The sequence below is a fragment of the Biomphalaria glabrata genome, chromosome 10, assembly GCF_947242115.1.
Source record: "Biomphalaria glabrata chromosome 10, xgBioGlab47.1, whole genome shotgun sequence".
In the NCBI taxonomy this organism is placed as follows: Eukaryota; Metazoa; Mollusca; class Gastropoda; family Planorbidae; genus Biomphalaria; species Biomphalaria glabrata.
Window position 1 is genome coordinate 26,149,779 of NC_074720.1, and position 23,813 is coordinate 26,173,591.

General features: G+C 34.0%; 1 protein-coding gene across 2 annotated transcripts; it reads left to right on the forward strand.

Moving 5' to 3' along the window:
• Positions 1-1,141: 1,141 nt before the first annotated feature.
• Positions 1,142-23,489, forward strand: LOC106054440 (protein XRP2-like). Of its 2 annotated transcripts, XR_001215421.2 has the most exons (10): positions 1,142-1,363; positions 6,103-6,220; positions 8,848-8,939; positions 10,143-10,315; positions 10,556-10,662; positions 11,280-11,408; positions 12,031-12,111; positions 13,406-13,505; positions 20,212-20,442; positions 22,143-23,489. XR_001215421.2 is itself a non-coding variant. In XM_013210292.2 (9 exons), exons 1-9 carry the CDS (start codon positions 1,278-1,280, stop codon positions 20,385-20,387), a joined length of 1,062 nt encoding a protein of 353 aa, XP_013065746.1. In that variant the 5' UTR covers positions 1,142-1,277; the 3' UTR covers positions 20,388-23,489. The 2 variants fall into 2 exon arrangements, 1 of the variants encoding a protein (XP_013065746.1); XM_013210292.2 differs by having other exon boundaries at positions 20,212-23,489.
• Positions 23,490-23,813: the final 324 nt, after the last annotated feature.

Genomic DNA, 23,813 nt, shown 5'->3' on the forward strand with positions numbered 1-23,813 from the left:
CCTGATATTTTTGAAATGGACACCACAGAGACAGTCATCAATAGTCAACCTACACAGCCAGAGAAAAGGAGCGATACAAACATGCAACAGGAACAGACTACCAGTACCGATCCGCCGCCACTGATAACTCGATATGGCTAGCAAGTTCGGCCACCAGTATGTTACGTAAATAAACACATTTAGCCACGTCATAATATTGATAAAACAATGAAAAATAGGCTACATATCACGTGACAGCCTGTATGGATTACATAATTTGTATATAAGATATATAGAATCACGTGGCTAAATGTTGTTTGTTTACGATTGGTGAATGAGGTCCAGTAAATACATGTACATCTTTTTATTATTATGCAATTTAGATATAATCAATGTCTCTCAAGTAAACCTAAACTCTTGTTGTTTTTTTTTACTACACATTTTATAATTTACATTGTTACTATTGATAATATTATCAATTGAACATTCTGTTGTGTTTAACATGTAGGCTATTCAGTTTACTAATGTCCGTATGTTTATAGTGAGACAGAGAAATCATTTGTATAGTCGATTAATGTCTAAATGCTTTCTAGGAGGGAGATGTGATAGTAAAAGTGTATGTGTTTTGAGTGGCTAGTAGTGCAGTGTGTGTGCCTGTGTATGAAACGAAGTGTGTAAGTCAGGACTGTGTATAAAAGTGGGTCAGAATTTAATAAAGATTATGTACACGTACACACACACAATGAAGGGTCAGAATGTAATAAGGATTAATTATGTACACGCACACACACACGTATACATGCATATATACTAATTTGGGCGGGGCGGGGGGGGGGGGGGAGAAAAAATTCCCTCCCAACCCCCGCCCCCTTCTTGAAAAAAAACATCCTGGCTACACTCTTGGAGTCAACGTCTAACTTCTAATCTAATGTTTGGCCATATAACTTTATGCAGCAGCTCGCATTTTATCTTCTACACAAAGATCAAGAATCTTAATTGTACTTTGCTTTTTTTGTCAGCACTGATTTCCAAGACAACTGTTCTAGCTAGATACACAACAACAAACAAACGATTACATATGAATAGACGTGTGCTTGCAAAAAAATAATATATAATATTAGCCAACCATTGGTGATATCGGCATTTACTCCAGCTCTTCCATTTATTTTTGGCTTGTTATGTTTCCAATCAAGCTTTGACAAGCCGGGGGTATAGATATGATATAGATATAGCATCTACATACTAACATATCCAATTCTAGATCTAGATCTAGCAAACTTGCAACCTTTGAATTAATAATGGGTTGTATACTGTCTTGTTTGAAGAAAAATAACGGGCAAATGCCTTTGGAAGAAACAACAGAAGAACCCAAAGTTTATTCTTGGTGAGCTGAAAATTATTAATAATTTTAAATTTAATTAAAGACTAGTCTAGATAGTTAAGATAGTATATAGATCTATAAAGATATAAAGTAGATCTAGATTCTAGAATCTATTAATTAAAGTTGAATTCAATTCTTCAGTCTTCAGATTAAGACCAGAAATACTAGAATTAGATTCTTTCAATCTAGATCTTGAGTCTTAGATCAATTCAGTATTCTAGACTAAACTCTTGATTAAAATCTAGATCTAGTATCTATTCTAGTCTAGCTAAGTTGCTAACCCAAAAGAAAAATCTTACTCTGGAATAAATGTAACCTAACACAACTACACCAAGCTGCATTAAACTTTCAACAAACATTCTTATTAGAAAAAGACATTAACCAACCAGTCAATGACCTCTGGAATTTCATTAAAAACCATCTTAAAAGCATTATAGAAACTCATATACCAACTAAATACACATCAAACAAAATAAAAATAAATGCTGGTTTAATAATAGACTAAAGAAGCTTTGTAAACAGAAGGAAAACCTATATAGAAAATTTAAAAAAACTAATGCAGAAAGAGTTTACAAAAAGTATATAAAAATTAAACACTTAACCCAAAAAGTAAGCAGACAGCTGCAGAGTCAATACATAAACAATGTAATATCTAAAGATAACAACAAAAACCTATGGTCATACATTAAGTCTAAGAAAATGGAAACAACAGGCATAGCGCCATTAAAAGATGAACATAACATAATACATAATGATAATGAAACTAAAGCAAACATCCTAAACAAATACTTTGCATCAGCATTCTCAGCCCCAGGAAACAAAGACATATTACTGAATTTGAACCAAGTAGACAACATAGAAGATATAGTAGTACAAGAAAATGGAATTAAAAAACTATTAGCCAACACCAAACCAAATAAAGCGTCTGGACCTGATGGTATTCCAGCTAGATTACTCAAAGAACTAAGCAATGAGCTAGCCCCAGTGTTCAAAATACTCTTTCAGGCTTCACTTAACCAGGGCAGAGTACCAAAGGACTGGAAAGAAGCTAATGTCACCCCCCTATTTTAAAAAAGGAGAAAAATCTGACCCAGGAAACTACAGACCAGTATCACTTACCAGCATCACATGTAAAATCCTAGAACACATAATATGTAGCAACATCATAAACCACTTAGACAAACATAATGTCCTCACACCATACCAACATGGCTTTAGGAAATATAGATCATGTGAAACACAACTAATAGGACTAATTGATGATTTTTCAAAAGGTTTAGATAATAGTGAACAAATAGATGCTATCTTACTAGATTTTTCTAATGCTTTTGACAAGGTTCACCACCATAGTTTGCTTAAAAAATTAAAATATTTCGGCATTAATGGTCCACTGCATCAGTGGATTAAAGATTTTCTGATAGGGAGAGAACAAACTGTAATAATAAATGGCTCTAAATCAACACAGATAACAGTAAACTCAGGTGTACCTCAAGGAACAGTCTTGGGTCCACTACTATTTTTAATTTACATAAATGATTTACCAAATTGCATTACTTCAGGAACAAAAGTCAGATTATTTGCAGACGATTGCATAATATATAGAACAATAAAAACAACACAAGACACAGATATTTTACAAAGAGAATTAGATGAATTACAGAAATGGGAATCAAATTGGAGCATGTCTTTCCACCCAGAAAAATGACAGTTGTTAAGAGTAACAAAAAAACTAAAACAAATTAATGCCACTTATCTTATTCATGGCAAACCAGTAACACAGACTAAAAACGCAAAATACCTAGGTGTTATAATAAATGAAAAACTGTCATGGAATCCACATATTGATGAAACTACAAAAAAATCAACAAAGCATTTGGATTTATTAAAAGAAATTTCTATAAATCAAATAAGAACATAAAACTAAAATGTTATTTAACCTTGGTTAGGCCAATAATAGAATATGCATCCTCCGTTTGGGACCCCTCAACTCAAGAAAACATTAAGAAACTGGAACAGACACAAAATAGAGCCGTGAGATTCATAACAAACAAATATTCACATTTGACTAGACTAGAGTAACACCTTTAGTAAAATCACTAAATTTAGAAAGCCTTCAGGACAGAAGGCTCAAAAGTAAAGTAGCAATCATACATAAAACACTGAACCATAATCTTCAAATACAAAAACAAAATTTAATAAAATACTCTGAAAGACACAAAGATAAAGACACATTCCTCGTCCCATGTGCTAGGACAAATTTGTACAAATACTCCTTCTTCCCTAGTGCAGACCTGCCTACCGTTACGCAAAATGCGTATTCGTTACGCAAAATCTCCCAAAAATGACCGTCAGTACGCAAATACGCATTTAACCCGTCGCGTTACGCATTTCGTATCCTTTCCCCCCTCTCTTGACTAGCTTACGAGCGGTCACGGAGGTCACGCTAAGCCGTTCTGTTGGGGGGGGGGGGATAAACAGAAAAGGTGTGGGAACACATTGTGTCCAGATCTATACGTTGATTGGTTCTTAATAGCAATTAGATTTAGTCAAGAAATGAAGAACGCGAGAGTGAGGGAGTGGCGGGTTGGTACCAGGTTGGTACCGTCAGTTAGCTGATACACCAACGTGACTTTTTTTTTTGTAAGTTCATTAGTAGAAATTAATTATGTTGAATCCCTGATTCCCGTATTTATTTGTATAGAAAAAAATATCGAAATGCTATCGATTCAAAACACATTGAGTGACATTGTAGATATCTAGTCTAGATCTGGATTCTAGAGCTAGATAACTTGTTATACAGAAATAGATCTAGCTAGAGCTAGAGTCTAGCTAGTCATTACGTTATGTCATGATTCTCTACATTAGTAATTACTCTAGCCTACAATCTAGTTGTAGATCTAGTATGATTAATATCATTTTAGATTGACTAGATTCTAGATCGATAACATCTACTACCATCTAGTCTCGATCTAGACTAGATTCTTAGTATAGAATAGATCAAGGATGAAGGTAGGCCTACGAAAGTTTGGAGAGTAGACCTACGTTTGTAGCGGATCCACGGCATCTGTAACACTCTTGAGCCCAGATCTAGCGACTAGCGTAGATTATATTTATTATATAGACATAGATCCAGATCTAGTCTAGATATTATCTCTATTGTCGTATTGATCTAGATTTAGATTGTAGATCTAATCATGACATCTAAATCTAATATTATATATATATATATATATATATATATATATATATATATATATATATATATGACAAAATAGTGGATCGCGTAAGTGTTACGCATTCTGGTGCCAAAATACGCATTTTGACCATCAGCGTTACGCATTTGGACTTTCTTTGGTAGGCAGGTCTGCTAGTGCTATTAGAGCATGGAATGAGTTGCCTGAGCTAGCCAGGAAAACCAGTGACTTGGCAGAATTTAAGTCATTGGTTAATATGCATGACTAAATGCATGACGCGTAGGACATAATCAACTTCTTTTTTGAAGTAACGTCTGTATTATATAAGATAAGAAGATAAGAAAAGAAGTTGAATATACAATAGATTGAATAGAATCTAGAATAAATTATCTAGATCTAGACACAAGACTAAGTATAGACTACTACTATAGAGTAGCTCAGTTGCAATCATCTCTGACTCTTTAAGTATATGTGAGAGCAAGTGATGTATGCTACCAATAGTGTGGATGCCCTTGCCTCATGCATACGTCCCCTAATTTTATTTAACATTGCACTAAAGAATATTACAAAAAATGCACACAACCCTGCTTCACACATTCTTTATAGAGAAATGAACTGATAGGTCATCATTGTATCTGTTTTGACCTTTTTTACCCATATGCAGTTGTTCTGAATAGTGATGAATCTTCTAGGGCATTTAAACCAAGATAAGAGTCCTCCACAAGTCATCGCGACTCACTGTGTGAAATGCTTTGTTGAGATTGATGAAGGCAGTGTACTAGTCCAGGTTCTGCTGCCTGCATTTTTTTTTATGTATTTGACACAAGACAAAAAATCTTGTCCATTGTACCTCTACCAGCCTGAAAATTAAACTGACTTTCAGAGAGCACATAGCATTGCCTACTATAGAATTGGTCAGTCTGTCAAGGAGTTTCAGGCAAGAATTTATCCCACTATTGTAAATAAAGTAATTTCAAGGTAATTGGAGCAGTCAGGCTTGTTGCCTTTATTGTACAGGGGCATCACAAAGTTCAGGCTGGATAGTACTTTGTCCCAGTACAGAGTGGTGAGGTCTTCTAACCTCTCCAAGAGAGCAGCACCACCCATTTTAAAAGGTTCTGCTGGAAGACAATTAGAGCCAGCTGCTTAAAGTCTCATGAGCTTTTCAACTAGACTTGTGCATTCATCAAGTTCCCTTTTACTGTTTCCTGTGGGATTTCAGCAAGAGTCTCCTCAGAGACAACCCTTTTGTCATTTAAAAGCAAACTACTAAATTTTGAAGGACCATGAATTAACATTCCACATATTATCATGATGAAGACAGTAATATTACAATTGAATTGTATCAGAAGATTGTTATTGATATCAATTATGATATTCTTTCAATAAACTTCAATATATAAAGAAAATAAAAACCATTTTATTAATTTAAAAAAATCAACTATGGCAAAATGCAAGTATGATTCAAATTTAAAATGAAAATTTTTTCTTTGATTCTCATCGTATAAAAAAATTAATTTCCATTTTTTTTTTTTTTACACTTTATAGGGATAAACGTGACAGGTCAAGAGCCAGTGATTTTATCATTGATGGCAAAAAAGGAGAAACAGTTATTAAACATGTTGGCTCTGTGAATGGTGAACAAATAGTAATACAGAATTGTCAGGTTAAAAGTGTTCTTACACTTCTCCTGTAGTGTTCTTGCATCACTCTTTAACACTCATGTATCTCTCTAACATTTGTCTTTATACTTCTCTCTTGTGTTTTTACATTGCATTCTCTTGGTGGATGTTTTCAAGCTCTAGAGAATGTTTGTCTTCATTTACATTTTTGAAAAGACGGACTGTGCCATTCATCATTTCACAATGTATAGTATACAAACATTTGAAACAGAAGACTGAATCTTGCTCTTACTCATTCATCATTTCACAATGTCTAGTATACAAACATTTGAAACAGAAGACTGAATCTTGCTCTTACTCATTCATCATTTCACAATGTATAGTATACAAACATTTGAAACAGAAGACTGAATCTTGCTCTTACTCATTCATCATTTCACAATGTATAGTATACAAACATTTGAAACAGAAGACTGAATCTTGCTCTTACTCATTCATCATTTCACAATGTATAGTATACAAACATTTGAAACAGAAGACTGAATCTTGCTCTTACTCATTCATCATTTCACAATGTATAGTATACAAACATTTGAAACAGAAGACTGAATCTTGCTCTTACTCATTCATCATTTCACAATGTCTAGTATACAAACATTTGAAACAGAAGACTGAATCTTGCTCTTACTCATTCATCATTTCACAATGTCTAGTATACAAACATTTGAAACAGAAGACTGAATCTTGCTCTTACTCATTCATCATTTCACAATGTATAGTATACAAACATTTGAAACAGAAGACTGAATCTTGCTCTTACTCATTCATCATTTCACAATGTATAGTATACAAACATTTGAAACAGAAGACTGAATCTTGCTCTTACTCATTCATCATTTCACAATGTATAGTATACAAACATTTGAAACAGAAGACTGAATCTTGCTCTTACTCATTCATCATTTCACAATGTCTAGTATACAAACATTTGAAACAGAAGACTGAATCTTGCTCTTACTCATTCATCATTTCACAATGTATAGTATACAAACATTTGAAACAGAAGACTGAATCTTGCTCTTACTCATTCATCATTTCACAATGTATAGTATACAAACATTTGAAACAGAAGACTGAATCTTGCTCTTACTCATTCATCATTTCACAATGTATAGTATACAAACATTTGAAACAGAAGACTGAATCTTGCTCTTACTCATTCATCATTTCACAATGTCTAGTATACAAACATTTGAAACAGAAGACTGAATCTTGCTCTTACTCATTCATCATTTCACAATGTATAGTATACAAACATTTGAAACAGAAGACTGAATCTTGCTCTTACTCATTCATCATTTCACAATGTATAGTATACAAACATTTGAAACAGAAGACTGAATCTTGCTCTTACTCATTCATCATTTCACAATGTCTAGTATACAAACATTTGAAACAGAAGACTGAATCTTGCTCTTACTCATTCATCATTTCACAATGTATAGTATACAAACATTTGAAACAGAAGACTGAATCTTGCTCTTACTCATTCATCATTTCACAATGTATAGTATACAAACATTTGAAACAGAAGACTGAATCTTGCTCTTACTCATTCATCATTGATGTAAATACCTTAAGTTTTTAAAGAACAACATATCTATTCTAGAGTTAGATCTAATTCCTCCTCCCCAAATGTCTATAGAAAGATAGGCCCATGGGGAAACAAAGTTGTTTCTCTATTGGATGCATAAGGTAATGAATAGATACCAGGAATGAAAGAAATACTAATTTTGTTGAAGCTAATAATGGTAGTTTATTGAAGATAAAATGAGAAGATTTTTCTGTGGTGCTCAGACATTGGCTTCATTCTAGCCTAAAAGTCTGCTTCTATTTGGAATCCTTTTAGACAGAGAACTGACTTTCATTCTGTCCAGTTGGTTCAAAGACTCAAAAACAAAGACTCGTGGCCCAAACATCTTGTTTAACTTGGTCCGGCAGGGTTACATATATGCATGTTTTTCATATTTTCTGTCCAGTTGGTGTGTGTATGAGGGGTCTAAAGTTTCAAGCAGGAAGTGTGGCATGAACTCCTGAACAAATCTGATGGAATCTCTCTGAGTGATCTCATTTTTGGTTTTATCATTTTCTTTTATTCTGAAGCATAAACTGTTATGAGTTGAACATAGTGCATAATTTAACAATGTAGGGTATAAGTGAACTATTTAAGTCAGTTGCTCATTTAATCATTTGAGCTTATTCCAAAAAAAAAAAATAAAAAAAAAATTAAAAAGTAAAAAATTTAAAAGTTCATCGCAAGTAATTAAGTATTAGAAATTCAAATCATTTCAAGTGACATGTTCATATGACAAGCATAATCTTGAGGTCTTTCTAAATAATGTGCATCTTGTCAGTGACATTATTTAAGCTAGTGAATAAACTGTAAAGCTTAAATGTGGCATTGTTTTTATGTAGTATAGTGGGAAACAAAAAGAAATTGAATTGCTCATTTAAACCTTATATCTGTAGAAACATATAAAAATAATGTTGACAATTTGGTATAAAAGGACATAGAGAACACATTCAATTCTTCCTAATTCTGTGTAAATGTTTGAACATTTTATGTTAAACGTTTTCAAGTAGTTATAGAAAGCATCAACTCTGTTTCCAGGACTCAAGTATCTATGTGTTTGATCATATTGCAACAGTTAATGTAGATGACTGTATCAACTGTAGCATCTTTCTTGGGCCAATCAAGTCAAGGTTTGTACTCTTTTTACCAACATCATCATTTTGATAAAAGTAATTATTTGCTATACAGTGGTATTGGTTATAATACTTCATGTGTTAGCAAACATTCAAAAGAACTAAACATGAATGACATACTGCATGGGATGCATTGTAAGATTCTCATTTTCAAAACTTAAGTGCTAGGCAATCTTTATCAAGGCTTTGTTGAATAATACTATTAGGAACCTTCACACCGTGTCTTGTGTCTTAATGGAGGTAAAGCTCAAATAACAAATAACACAGTGCAGAAAATACTCAGTGCTGATGAACGATGTTGAACAAAATTAATCTGTAATGAAGGGAACCATCGAATGTCTATCTACTCTAGAAACTAAAGTCGACCTCTCTCTAAAGCTGCAGAGTATTCTGTGTTTACTTTCATTACATTTCAAATCCTCGTCTTGTTTTTAATAGTCATGTCATATTCACTTTACCTTTTTGATGAAACAAATAATTTTTCACAAAAAATTCCTAATCGCATCCTAACAATACTTATACATTGTAAGTGATTTTCTTTCTGCCCTCATTCAAAGCATATACTTTGTACCTTCTGCTTTATGTCTGTTAGGTAAAGAATCTCCTGTTTTATGTTTTCTGGGTAAAGAATCTCCTGTTTTATGTTTTCTGGGTAAAGAATCTCCTGTTTTATGTTTTCTGGGTAAAGAATCTCCTCCTGTCTACTTACTGCTTCCTGTCTCATGTCTGCTGGCTCTTGAAAGTCCTGAGATGTCTTTCCTGTCTGGGGTCATGTGCTATTCGCTGTGTTAAGAAACATCTACTTCTGCTAAGAAAGAGATATTTTGTTATGTCTTTTCTGCCTATATAGTTATTTAAAACTCTCTAATGGATATAAAACATTAATGTACCAGATCCAGTAAGATTGGCTAAACTAATAAATTATTAATTACTTGAAGCTTTTTTTTATCAAGAAATGAAACAATGATTTTAATATCTACTAATATACACATCCTTATTCTAGCAATACTAACTATCTTCACTTAAGTTTTTTAAAATTTTTCTTTTTTTTTAAAAATAAAGATGACTTTAATTTTATAAGTTAAAAAAAACACTAATAAATAGACTATGTATTCATTCATTATTATCATCTAAAATCTCCAAGTTATGCTTAATTATTACTTTTCAAGTTGAGATCTTTATCTATTGTTACACTTCCAGTGTCTTTATCCGTGACTGTAAACAGTGCAGGGTAGTAGTAGCATGCCAGCAGTTTAGAACCAGGGACTGCTTTCAGATAGACACTTTCTTGCTGTGTGGTACGCAGCCAATCATTGAATCCTCCAGCCGCATGAAGTTTGCCTGTTACAGATATTACTACTCACAACTGGACTGTAAGTGTGTTTTTTTTAGCATATAATGTAATTAGGTTGTTTTTTTTCATAGCTGTTAAGTTTTGTGAACTTTTGAACTAGATTTGGTTTTGTTTACTGAATACATAATAGTATTTGTCTATTTATTTTCAAGAAATCATTTAGTTCTAACTAGGATTTCCTTCTTTCTACTATTTTTTTATTTCCCCTCAAACAAAGCTGCAGAAGTAAGTGTGATGCTATTTTTATTTTCTGTTTCAGCTCACTTCAAGTCAGCTGGACTGAGTATCTTCAATAATAATTGGTCTAATATTCATGACTTTACACCAGTTCCAGGAGAGGACCTCAATTTCTCCTATTTACCAGTGGTTAGTTTTTTTAAAAATATTTTTCTTTATATTGTAAAACCTAGCCTTTTACAACGAATCTTAGTGGCTATAATCTGAATAAAAGTATAAAGCAATAATTGTTCTTGAACTTTTGTTTTCTTATATTTACATAACGTTCTTGAAATAAAAACACACAATGAATGGTCAGACATTTTAAAACCTGTTGAAGGTTTGAAATATGTTTCTGTGGCCTCATTAATAAAGAAAACATGGCCATACTGTTTGTTTTGAACTTTTTATCATCATTTATGTATATGCAATATAAGTCATTCTTGTTTTAAAGGTTAGGTTCTTCTAGCATCACATAGTGTAATATCAAAAAACACTTTTGTAGATTGATATTCATTTGTCCAAATGATCACAGCCTGTTTTTTTCTACATTATGTATTTGTGCATGTATGAAGAATGGAAGAGTTTTTAGAAGGAATGAGTTGGGTAGCAATGGCTTGGTCAAAGACCCACACTCAACATTTAATGAATACAAAAGACAAGTGTATTATAGAGTTTAAACAAAAAAGAAGAATAAATTGTAAAGAATTTTTAAAAAGTCTTAGCCATTGAATGTGTTCTATTTCTTGTAATTTACTTTTGTTTAGGATTCAAAAGTAGAGGACTTTGTCCCAGTTCCACAGGGGGAAGAGATTGAATCAATGCAGATCAAAACTGATGAGAACAATAGTGTGGTCCCAATGACCTGGGGCAAGAGGACAAAACTTAGCAGAGAGGTAGTTTGGCTCATTTGATTATGTCATTTGTGAAGTAATCTAGCTACTGCATTGATTTTATAAAGTGTGCAATGATATAACCTAATTATAGTGAGGGAACATTTATTTTATAATTGTATCAAAGAATTAATGATACATTTTAATATCATTGTGTTTTCAAACGTGGAATGAACTATATGCTCATTTTATGGATAACAAATCCCTAGTAATGTCCTTCAAAATTATTAATATGTCTAAGCAATTTAGAATTGTTTTCTAAAGTTTCATTGAATTGTGTAGAGATAAAAAAAAAAAGACAGCCCCTTCCCCCTCCCTTTTCCTTTACAAAAAAAGGGAGACTATTCTTTATTACCTAATGATTGTGCTGGCCTCATGACACACTTGTTCACCCTAGGCCACAGAAACAGATGACCTTTACATCATCTGGCCTAGACCACAAGGTCTGAAAGGGGAACTTTACTTTTTTTTTTACTATTACCTAAATAATTCATCTGATTGGCTTTAAAAGATCGTAACATAATGAATAAAGCACAAACAAATATTAGCAAACTTTGTAGTTTTGCAATTATATATTGATATAAAAGCCTGCCTATTCTAATGAAGTGACTTTTCTTTGTTCTAGTCCTGTCTGCTTGTGTTTTTCAATGATGGCGGCTCCAGTGAAAGAGCTTTAAAGTTCCTTCATTCCATCAAATCCCATGATGTAAGTCTCTTTGTTGATTTTCTTGTTCATGTATGCAACCTAACATGTCCACATTTAAAGTAGTGTCAGGATGCTAGAACCAGATCATTTTGTTGAGCATTGCAATGTCTACATTTAACTTTCTAAATTAATCCTGGTTTGGCCAAAATAAAACTCTGATCTTTCTGGCGAGCTTTGTGAAGCTTGTGAAGACAACAAAATGACAGCAGACCAATAACATTCCAGAAAGCTAAATGGATAATATCTTGAAACATTCTGAAGCTAAAGGTCTAGACAATATCCATGATTCATTAGACTTGCTATCAAATGTATTAGTTTTCAGGGTATGTTTTAAGCCTTGGCTTGTTTGCTTGGGTCCCTGACATTCAATGTAACCATTTGTACTTAATGAATAACTGATGAGCTGTCAACAAAATCAATATAACATTTAATATGATGACTTATTTACTATGAACTAAATGATAACATCGCATATTGGTGCTATGAACAATATTCCAGATAATGATAATATATTTATATATATTAATTTTCAGTAAAACAGTGTCACACTACCAACACAACACCAGTCATATTCTGCACTCTAGGTAAAAAAGGATGCAACACAGCTGGCTCCTGTGCAGGGATCCATCATCTTTTGCAATGCTACTCTACAAACTATTTTATCTAAACTACTGTAGGATTGTAGTAACAGTTCACACCACTCATCCTAAACAGTGGGTGAACCAACACTAGAAAAGAGCAAAAGAATCAATTCCATCATTTTGAGCAAGAGACTCAACAAAACAAATTCACCATAGAAGGTGAATTCTAGGATTCAGCACACAAAAAGAATTGACCATAGAAAAATATAAGTATGCACCACTGACAGATGTGAAGAAGTTGATTATGGAGTCAGGAGAGTGTGTGAAAAAATCACTTAGGCACATTTGAGAATGAGACTAGTTATGGACCCAATCAGAAGAGATATCTTTTACTTCAACATTACAGTCTGTTTTGGAAATTAGAGGCTGTGACACAGTGAAAGTTGTAATAGGAAAAATATTGCAATTGTTTATTATTAGAAGTCTAATGAATATATTTAGGGCTATCTGTTTAACCATGTGAATTACTCATCTCTTCCTTAATTCTTGGGCTGTAGGAACAGCTTATTTTGTACACTAACATATTTATATAGGATTTAAAAAAATGAACATTAGAGAATCTTGAATTCAATGTTCTAATAAGATTGGAATATTTCTATCTTATCCTTTCACTATTGGTTTATATTTTCTATTATGCTTTAATTTTTATTCAGGCTAATTGTATACTTGTTCAAACAAAAGAAGTCTCCATGGGCCCAGAGGATGCTAGAAGAGTTTTCGGATCTGATTCTTATGTGAAGGCTGTACAGCAAGGTGAATCAATTTTGCATATATTATAATAATAATGTCAATGTCAACAATTCTAAAGGTTAAGGATGAGTGCATTGTCTCACATGGCTAACCTAGTTGCAACCTGCACATTTTTCCACATCTGATGCAAACAAAGCCATTGTCTGCTGTGGTCTATGTAAGTTTTCTTTGTCTTCTATGCCTGTCTTCAACTAAGGCTTTTCTTTGTGTCTTCTGTGCCTGTCTTCAACTAGGGCTTTTCTTTGTGTCTTCTATGCCTGTCTTCAACTAAGGCTTTTCTTTGTGTCTTCTGTGCCTGTCTTCAACTAGGGCTTTTCTTTGTGTCTTCTATGCCTGTCTTCAACTAAGGCTTTTCTTTGTGTCTTCTGTGCCTGGCTTCAACAAAGGCTTTTCTTTATGTCTTCTGTGCCTGTCTTCAACTAAGACTTTTCTTTATGTCTTCTGTGCCTGTCTTCAACTAAGGCTTTTCTTTATGTCTTTGGTGCCTGTCTTCAACTAAGGCTTTTCTTTATGTCTTCTCTGCCTGTCTTCAACTAAGACTTTTCTGTGTGTCTTCTGTACCTGTCTTCAACTAAGGCTTTTCTGTGTCTTCTGTGCCTGTCTTCAACTAAGGCTTTTCTGTGTGTCTTCTGTACCTGTCTTCAACTAAGGCTTTTCTGTGTGTCTTCTGTGCCTGTCTTCGACTAAGGCTTTTCTGTGTGTCTTCTGTACCTGTCATCAACTAAGGCTTTTCTGTGTGTCTTCTGTGCCTGTCTTCAACTAAGGCTTTTCTTTGTGTCTTCTCTGCCTGTTTTTGTTTTTTGTTTTACATTGTTTCGGATGTTCCTTCAGAGTTGAAGATAGTTTACTTCCTAGTCCAAACCTCCCGCAGGACGACGGGGGATGGGAGCGGGCAGGGTTTGAACCGTCGATAGGGCTTTTCTTTGTGTCTTCTATGCCTGTCTTCAACTAAGGCTTTTCTTTGTGTCTTCTGTGCCTGTCTTCAACTAGGGCTTTTCTTTGTGTCTTCTATGCCTGTCTTCAACTAAGGCTTTTCTTTGTGTCTTCTGTGCCTGGCTTCAACAAAGGCTTTTCTTTATGTCTTCTGTGTCTGGCTTCAACTAAGACTTTTCTGTGTGTCTTCTGTGCCTGGCTTCAACTAAGACTTTTCTTTGTCTTCTGTGCCAGTCATCAACTAAGACTTTTCTTTATGTCTTCTGTGCCTGACTTCAACTAAGACTTTTCTTTATGTCTTCTGTGCCTGTCTTCAACTAAGACTTTTCATTGTCTTCTGTGCCTGTCTTCAACTAAGACTTTTCTTTGTCTTCTGTGCCTGGCTTCAACAAAGACTTTTCTGTGTGTCTTCTGTGCCTGGCTTCAACTAAGACTTTTCTTTATGTCTTCTGTGCCTGGCTTTAACTAAGACTTTTCTGTGTGTCTTCTGTGCCTGGCTTCAACTAAGACTTTTCTTTATGTCTTCTGTGCCTGGCTTCAACTAAGACTTTTCTGTGTGTCTTCTGTGCCTGGCTTCAACTAAGACTTTTCTTTATGTCTTCTGTGCCTGTCTTCAACTAAGACTTTCCTTTATGTCTTCTGTGCCTGTCATCAACCAAGACTTTTCTTTGTCTTCTGTGCCTGTCTTCAACTAAGGCTTTTCTTTGTCTTCTGTGCCTGTCATCAACTAAGACTTTTCTTTATGTCTTCTGTGCCTGACTTCAACTAAGACTTTTCTTTATGTCTTCTGTGCCTGTCTTCAACTAGGGCTTTTCTTTATGTCTTCTCTGCCTGTCTTCAACTAAGACTTTTCTGTGTGTCTTCTGTGCCTGGCTTCAACAAAGACTTTTCTGTGTGTCTTCTGTGCCTGGCTTCAACTAAGACTTTTCTTTATGTCTTCTGTGCCTGGCTTTAACTAAGACTTTTCTGTGTGTCTTCTGTGCCTGGCTTCAACTAAGACTTTTCTTTATGTCTTCTGTGCCTGGCTTCAACTAAGACTTTTCTGTGTGTCTTCTGTGCCTGGCTTCAACTAAGACTTTTCTTTATGTCTTCTGTGCCTGTTTTCAACTAAGACTTTCCTTTATGTCTTCTGTGCCTGTCATCAACCAAGACTTTTCTTTGTCTTCTGTGCCTGTCTTCAACTAAGGCTTTTCTTTGTCTTCTGTGCCTGTCATCAACTAAGACTTTTCTTTATGTCTTCTGTGCCTGACTTCAACTAAGACTTTTCTTTATGTCTTCTGTGCCTGTCTTCAACTAGGGCTTTTCTTTATGTCTTCTCTGCCTGTCTTCAACTAAGACTTTTCTGTGTGTCTTCTGTGCATGTCTTCAACTAAGACTTTTCTGTGTGTCTTCTGTGCGTGGCTTCAACTAAGACTTTTCTTTGTGTCTTCTGTGCCTGGCTTCAACTAAGACTTTTCTGTGTGTCTTCTCTGCCTGTCATCAACTAAGACTTTTCTGTGTGTCTTCTGTGCCTGTCTTCAACTAAGGCTTTTCTTTATGTCTTCTGTGCCTGGCTTCAACTAAGACTTTTCTGTGTGTCTTCTGTGCCTGGCTTCAACTAAGACTTTTCTTTATGTCTTCTGTGCCTGGCTTCAACTAAGACTTTTCATTGTCTTCTGTGCCTGTCTTCAACTAAGACTTTTCTTTGTCTTCTGTGCCTGGCTTCAACAAAGACTTTTCTGTGTGTCTTCTGTGCCAGTCTTCAACTAAGACTTTTCTTTATGTCTTCTGTGCCTGGCTTCAACTAAGACTTTTCTTTATGTCTTCTGTGCCTGGCTTCAACTAAGACTTTTCTGTGTGTCTTCTGTGCCTGGCTTCAACTAAGACTTTTCTTTATGTCTTCTGTGCCTGTCATCAACTAAGACTTTTCTTCATGTCTTCTCTGCCTGTCATCAACTAAGACTTTTCTGTGTGTTTTCTGTGCCTGTCTTCAACTAAGACTTTTCTTTATGTCTTCTGTGCCTGTCATCAACTAAGACTTTTCTTTGTCTTCTGTGCCTGTCTTCAACTAAGACTTTCCTTTATGTCTTCTGTGCCTGTCATCAACCAAGACTTTTCTTTGTCTTCTGTGCCTGTCTTCAACTAAGGCTTTTCTTTGTCTTCTGTGCCTGTCATCAACTAAGACTTTTCTTTATGTCTTCTGTGCCTGACTTCAACTAAGACTTTTCTTTATGTCTTCTGTGCCTGTCTTCAACTAAGACTTTTCTTTATGTCTTCTGTGCCTGTCATCAACTAAGACTTTTCTGTGTGTCTTCTGTGCCTGACTTCAACTAAGACTTTTCTTTATGTCTTCTGTGCCTGTCTTCAACTAAGACTTTTCTGTGTGTCTTCTGTGCCTGTCTTCAACTAGGGCTTTTCTTTGTGTCTTCTGTGCCTGTCTTCAACTAGGGCTTTTCTTTATGTCTTCTGTGCCTGTCTTCAACTAAGACTTTTCTTTTTGTCTTCTGTGCCTGGTCTTAAAATAAGGCTTTTCTTTATGTCTTCGGTGCCTGTCTTCAACTAAGGCTTTTCTTTATGTCTTCTCTGCCTGTCTTCAACTAAGACTTTTCTGTGTGTCTTCTGTGCATGTCTTCAACTAAGACTTTTCTTTATGTCTTCTGTGCCTGTCATCAACTAAGACTTTTCTTTGTCTTCTGTGCCTGTCTTCAACTAAGGCTTTTCTTTGTGTCTTCTGTGCCTGGCTTCAACTAAGACTTTTCTTTATGTCTTCTGTGCCTGTCTTCAACTAAGGCTTTTCTTTGTGTCTTCTGTGCCTGGCTTCAACTAAGACTTTTCTTTGTGTCTTCTGTGCCTGGCTTCAACTAAGACTTTTCTTTATGTCTTCTGTGCCTGTCTTCAACTAAGACTTTTCTTTATGTCTTCTGTGCCTGTCTTCAACTAAGGCTTTTCTTTGTGTCTTCTGTGCCTGTCTTCAACTAAGACTTTTCTTTGTGTCTTCTGTGCCTGTCTTCAACTAAGGCTTTTTTTGTGTCTTCTGTGCCTGGCTTCAACTAAGACTTTTCTTTATGTCTTCTCTGCCTGTCTTCAACTAGGACTTTTCTTTATGTCTCTAATGTGTCCTTTGGCCTTCATGAAAGCTCTCCAAATATTTCTTTTGGAGGCCTTCTGCTGCCAGATAATTTCTTCTTTAGCAGTGAGAGTGAAATGTTGCCTCAGTTGATTTTTATAGAGCTTAGGGGGTACCTCTGACACGCTATCCTCTTTTAATCTTGCCATAAAAGATCGCTTTTGGAATGTGGTCATCCCCTAAGCAGTGACCAACCTATTGCAGTTGTCAAGTGGTAAGTAGTGCTTCTATACTATCCACACCAGCATCCAGTAGAACATGGTTATTTGTAAGGTAGTCCTGCCAGTGTATGCCCATTATGGATCAGAGGCTTCTTTGATTGAAGCGTTTTAGGGGCCTTAGATGGCTTCTTTGGTTTTAGAATGGGACAGTATGCTCCGAAGGTTGAACACATCGGAAAACTGACCTGGATACTTTCATGCATTCTCTGCCTGGACTCAGCATTGCACCAAACAAGGAAGCAGAGTAAGAGTTAATAATCTATATTATAAAATGTCATCAAAACAGCTCCCTCAAACTGGATGACATTTAAGTACTCCTTATAATTATAATTTTAATCACATTTGATATTTTAGATGCATGCCACAATTGTTTTTTTTCTTAAATATATTTTACAAAAATTATATCTGGTACACACCGTACAAATATTGTACACACTATTTCACCCACTTTCTGGGATCAAGATGGAAGTATGTTTATTGCCCTTAACAAAAGATGAATCAATGGAAAAATTGACCATTTTAATTAATTAATATTGTTTTTATATAGAATATATAGAAAAAACAACTTACCAGGCTAAGGGGAGATAAGCCTTGTGTAGAGAGAATTAGACAAAAAGAATTGAAAAATATCTAGAGTAAAATAAAATAATTAAATGTTATATGAAGATTTTATCTAAGACTGTTTATGGGGTATCTAGGAGGGGTAGCACCTCTAGGGTAGCTTGGCTCACTCTTGGTCCCCACTTGGTACCCAGCTCTCACCTTGGCTCCTAGTAGTTGTAGCATGCACAGCTGCCATACCCCAGAAACGGCTTTGACTGGCCGGCTAAACCAGGTAAAGGGTATCTGACGTTTCCATGTTGATGTAAAGATTATATTAAAGACTGTATGTATATTAAACAATTAAAAAGAAAACTTTGTATAGGATTTGTTAATTAATGATCTCCTAATTCTGATTGGGTCTCAACTTGAAAAGAATCCTGGGATATCTAAGCATTTGCATTGCAAATACTTGGCTTGCCCACCTACAAACTGTCTGCTAAATAAGAGTCAGCTTAAGGCAATTAAAAAGGATTTTTTTTTAATGGAAAAATATTAATCCAAGATTCATTATTTTCATTTTCCCCCATGCTTCACTGGTATACATATTGACAGAAATTAAAAATTGTATTGTGCAGTTTCATAGCAAGATTAAAATGTTTTCATGACCAAATCCTAATTGTTTTTAGTTTTTGAAGGATCACTATTGAATCAAAACATTAAATCAGCACCTCTTTGCAAACTTAACTGACACAAAAAAATGAAGCAAACTGAAGGCTAGAAAAAAAAAACTAAGAATAAATACTGACGACTAAATCTATGTATAAATCTATGTATATGACCAGCTAGAGCTCTGATAAAATCTTTCTATATGACTAGCTAAAACTCTGATTAAATCTTTCTATATGATCAGCTAAAGTAAAAAAAAAAGTAATGTTACCCTTTCAGACCTTGTGGTCTATAGGGCAGATGATGTAAAGGTCATCTGTTTCTGTGGCCTACAGTTAACTAGGGTGTCATGTGGCCTGCTCAATGACCAACTGCTTTTACTTTTTCCCCCACCCATTAGAGCTGGGTGGACTCAGATGTGCCCTAAGATTCCAAGACTAAAAATCCCAGTATTCACTAGGATTCAAACCCTGGATCCACTGCGCCTCCAATCAGCTAAAACTCAGACTAAATCTTTCAGCTAGGACAGTGACTAAATCTATCTATATGACCATCTAGAACTGTGACTAAATCTATCTATAGGACCAGCAAAAACTGACTATATCTATCTATATGACCAGCAAGAGCTGTGACTAAATCTATCCATATGACCAACAAGAACTGTAACTAAATCTATCTATATCTATCTGACCAGCTAAAACTGACTAAATCCATCTAAATGACCAGCTAGAACTGTGATGATATCTATCTGACCAGCTAAAACTGACTAAATTTATCTATATGACCAGCTAGAACTGTAACTAAATCTATCTATATGACCAGCAAAAACTGACTATACCTATCTGACCAGCTAAATCTATGTATATGACCTATGACCAGCAAGAGCTGTGACTAAATCTATCCATATGACCAGCTAGAATTGTAACTAAATCTATCTATATGACCAGCAAAAACTGTGGCTATATCTATCTGACCAGCTAAAACTGACTAAATCTATCTATATGGCCAGCTAGAACCTGTTACTAAATCTATCTATATGACTGGCTAGAACTGTGACTAAATCTATATGACCAGCTAAAACTGACTAAATCTATCCATAGTAATAGTAAATTCTTAGTTTAACAAAACCACTTTAGCAATTGCTAAATATACCTGTACAATTCTAAGGGATATTGTTATGCTAGAGATGTTCCTAAATTTCTTTAATATCTTCATATCTAAACAAACATTCTGTTTACAGGTCCAGTCATTGGCATTCAGATGAATGGAGACAATTGTGTGTCACTCTGTCAGTCTGTGATCTTGGAATTAATGAAAGGAACAACTGGACTTGTATTTGTCAGTCAATCTGTCGCAGCTGCTGAGACTCAGATTGATAATTTCTACAGCTTTGCTGAGATGCAAATGGGAATATAGAGGAGTGCAATAAAGACAATTATAAGGTTATTCTCCTTGATGGATAAAGGAATCTGTAAGACTTTTTTTTTTTGTCGAAGTCAACCAAAATTGTTTAAAAGTGCTGCTTTTTTTATAAGCTTTTCTGGACTTCATTTAACCAGCATTGGTCTTAGCCTTGTGTCTAGTGTTGACATTATACTTCAAGTACATCATGATCTTTGTATTGTCTTGTGGACAGATTGCTTTTATCATGATCTCTATTTGAAATTGTTGGCTATTTGTTATCTTATAGGAGTCATTGGCGCACTGAACTTATACATTGTATCCAAAAAACATCTAGTATATAGTACTATCATCAACAAACTTTCTGATGGAAAAGTCGATTTCTTAAAAGAGGATCAATGTAGTGTACAATATACTTATATTCAAAGGATCAAAATTGTTTAAAATGTCAGAAGCAATCAACAGAATTTCATCTCTGATTTTTTGACAGAAACTACTTTGTACATAATCACCAAATTCATTTACAAAAAAAAAAAAAAGCAACTGCTTACTTTATTCTTTGACAATAATATCAGAGGGCCATTGTAGTATATATGCTTGTTAATATGTGACAATAATTTAATCTGATCTGGATGTTTGGTCATATGTAGACATGTTTTTAATAGTTTAGCATTCAGATGACTTTTGTTAACGTTAACAAGCAAGTAAAATAATGTCTATTGATAATATCTATAGCATCATATCTCGAGTGTTACCTTTTAGTACAGCAATTTCAGAATGTTATTCTCTCCCTTTCTAAATAACTCTTAGTTTTACATTGGACTGAACCATGGATTGTTTTCATTTTAATAGCAAATGATAGTCATTTTGATTTGCTTCACTTTAAAGACTCTTCCTCATTACCGGTACCCCTTTCTAAATAACTCTTAGTTTTACATTGGACTGAACCATGGATTGTTTTCATTTTAATAGCAAATGATAGTCATTTTGATTTGCTTCACTTTAAAGACTCTTCCTCATTACCGGCACCCATGTGAAAATGTCAAGATATAATCTGGTGTGAATCTCATTATGTAAGAATCTTCAATCATGCCACTTCAGAGAAATGAATTTTCATATACCAAAAGTTTAATTTTTCATTTGATGTTTTTGTAAGGTTTTTTTTTTTGTTTTATTCTTACCCAGACTTGTACAGAAATGTAAATATTCAAACAAAAAAAAATTCATTTTCTGACTTGTGTGTTTGTGACATTAACTTTAAGATTTGTTCCAAATACTTTATAGTTTAAACTTTTTAATAATTCAGTTGTTTTTTTTCAAAGTTGTTCCCAATTTAGATTTGTAACCTATTGTTAAGTTAAATTTATGTATTGGCTTGTTTGCTGTTGATTAGTAGTTTCAATTGTGTATTGATTTGTTTATTTTCAATTATGTATTGCGTTATTCAATGTATTTAGTGTTGGTCTGAGTGGGCTATGAAAAATGCTTTAATTATGTTTTTAATGAATGACAAATTCTAGTTTTATAAACACTTTTTTTTTATTTATTTATTGCCAAATTATTTTTCCATTATTTTATTAACCATTTTGTAAAATAATCTTTATTAGTTTTATGTATTAAAGTTCTGAGGCAAATGGTATTTGATATAAGCTTCAGCCAATTTTACTATGATTATTTATGATACAAACTCCACTTTAATTTTGTGGACTATTATTATACTATTATTTTATTTTTATGAATAAAAAAGATCTGTTGCTTTTTTTCTATTAGGTGATGAAGACAGCCTACAAGTAGAGCCATTGTCTGTTTGATTCTTTCAAGAAAATGTTGAAATGTCTAGTTTCTGAAGTAGGATTTTTTGTGTGTGTTGAATATGCACGCACATTAATGTATTGCTGTAATTAAAATGTTTCACTAAAACGTACATTCCATTTTATTAACACTGAATTTATTTATAAAACATTGACTTTTTTTTCTTATTATGCTTTATGACTTATTTTTCAACTGGCCTGTCACTTGGTGGCAATAACTATTGGTAGTATTGGTGAAGCAGATCTAAGTGTGTAGTTCAATGCTTGTATGATTGTTTCAATCATACAAGCTTTGTAGGGTAATAAAAGGCATTTTTGTTTTTTGCTTCTTTCCATTCCAAATGACATTTCTGCTCAATCTAGTCACAATAGAGAATCTAAGGATGAACAGATGGCCCTACCAATATACTGTGACCTTGACTACAGTTCCATCTTGATGTTATCTAAATTATACTTTTCTAATGGCTTTAAACTCTCCCTTCATTGTGTCGAGTTAGGTTGAAGCATGTGTATACATTGGTCATTTAGGATTATCACTTTTTATTGTAATTCATTTGATTTCTCTGAACATTGTTGTGGATTTTATTTTTGCTTGAAAATTCAAATCTGTACGCATATACTTTTGAATTCAAATCTCTTTCTGTACATCTCTATCTCTAAATTAAAATCTTTGTCTATACCTCTGAATTTAAATCTCTGACTTGGCGCCATATCTCTGAATTTAAATCACTGTCATGACGCCTCTTTAAGACTTTGATTATTCATTAGTTACATTGAAATGAGCTGCACATCTTGGACACTAATAGTCAATTTTCATTTCTTGTCATTAGGAAGCATTGTCTAATTAATATTGTTTTCATTAAATATCAGAATGTTAAAGAAAATTGAAATGCAAATTCCAGTTGGTTATTATGAATTGAAACTTGGAACTAAAGAAACAAATGAATGTCACTTCATTGGCATTGAGGGATGGGAATAGCTTAAAAATGTGATAATGCTCAACTATAAGTCTAGGTATTTTATTTTAAAAGTATATTAATGTATTGTTTTCAGTTTGTTCAAAACTCACTGTTATCTACAATTGAAACAATCCATCCAATTATCTGTTGTTTTTTTTTTTTGTGAATTTGCTTTCTTTTGTTTTATTTTTACAATTGTTTTAGTTTATTGGCATGTCTCAGTAGTTTTCTTTTGATACATATTTATAATTGTGATTATCATTCATTCTAATTATATATTATTTCAATGTTTGTACTGTTCTATGCATTGTTTCTATAGAAACAATTACAGTAAAACGATGACTTCATTTTTTTTTCTGTTTTGTTTTTTAAATAACCAAAGTTTGTCTAGACCCTAGACTCTACCAGTACCTAACCAAAGTTTGTCTAGACTCTACCAGTACCTAACTAAAGTTTGTCTAGACTCTACCAGTACCTAACCAAAGTTTGTCTAGACTCTACCAGTACCTAACCAAAGTTTGTCTAGACTCTACCAGTACCTAACTAAAGTTTGTCTAGACTCTACCAGTACCTAACTTAAGTTTGTCTAGACTCTACCAGTACCTAACCAAAGTTTGTCTAGACCAACAGGTACCTAACCAAAGTTTGTCTAGACTCTACCAGTACCTAAC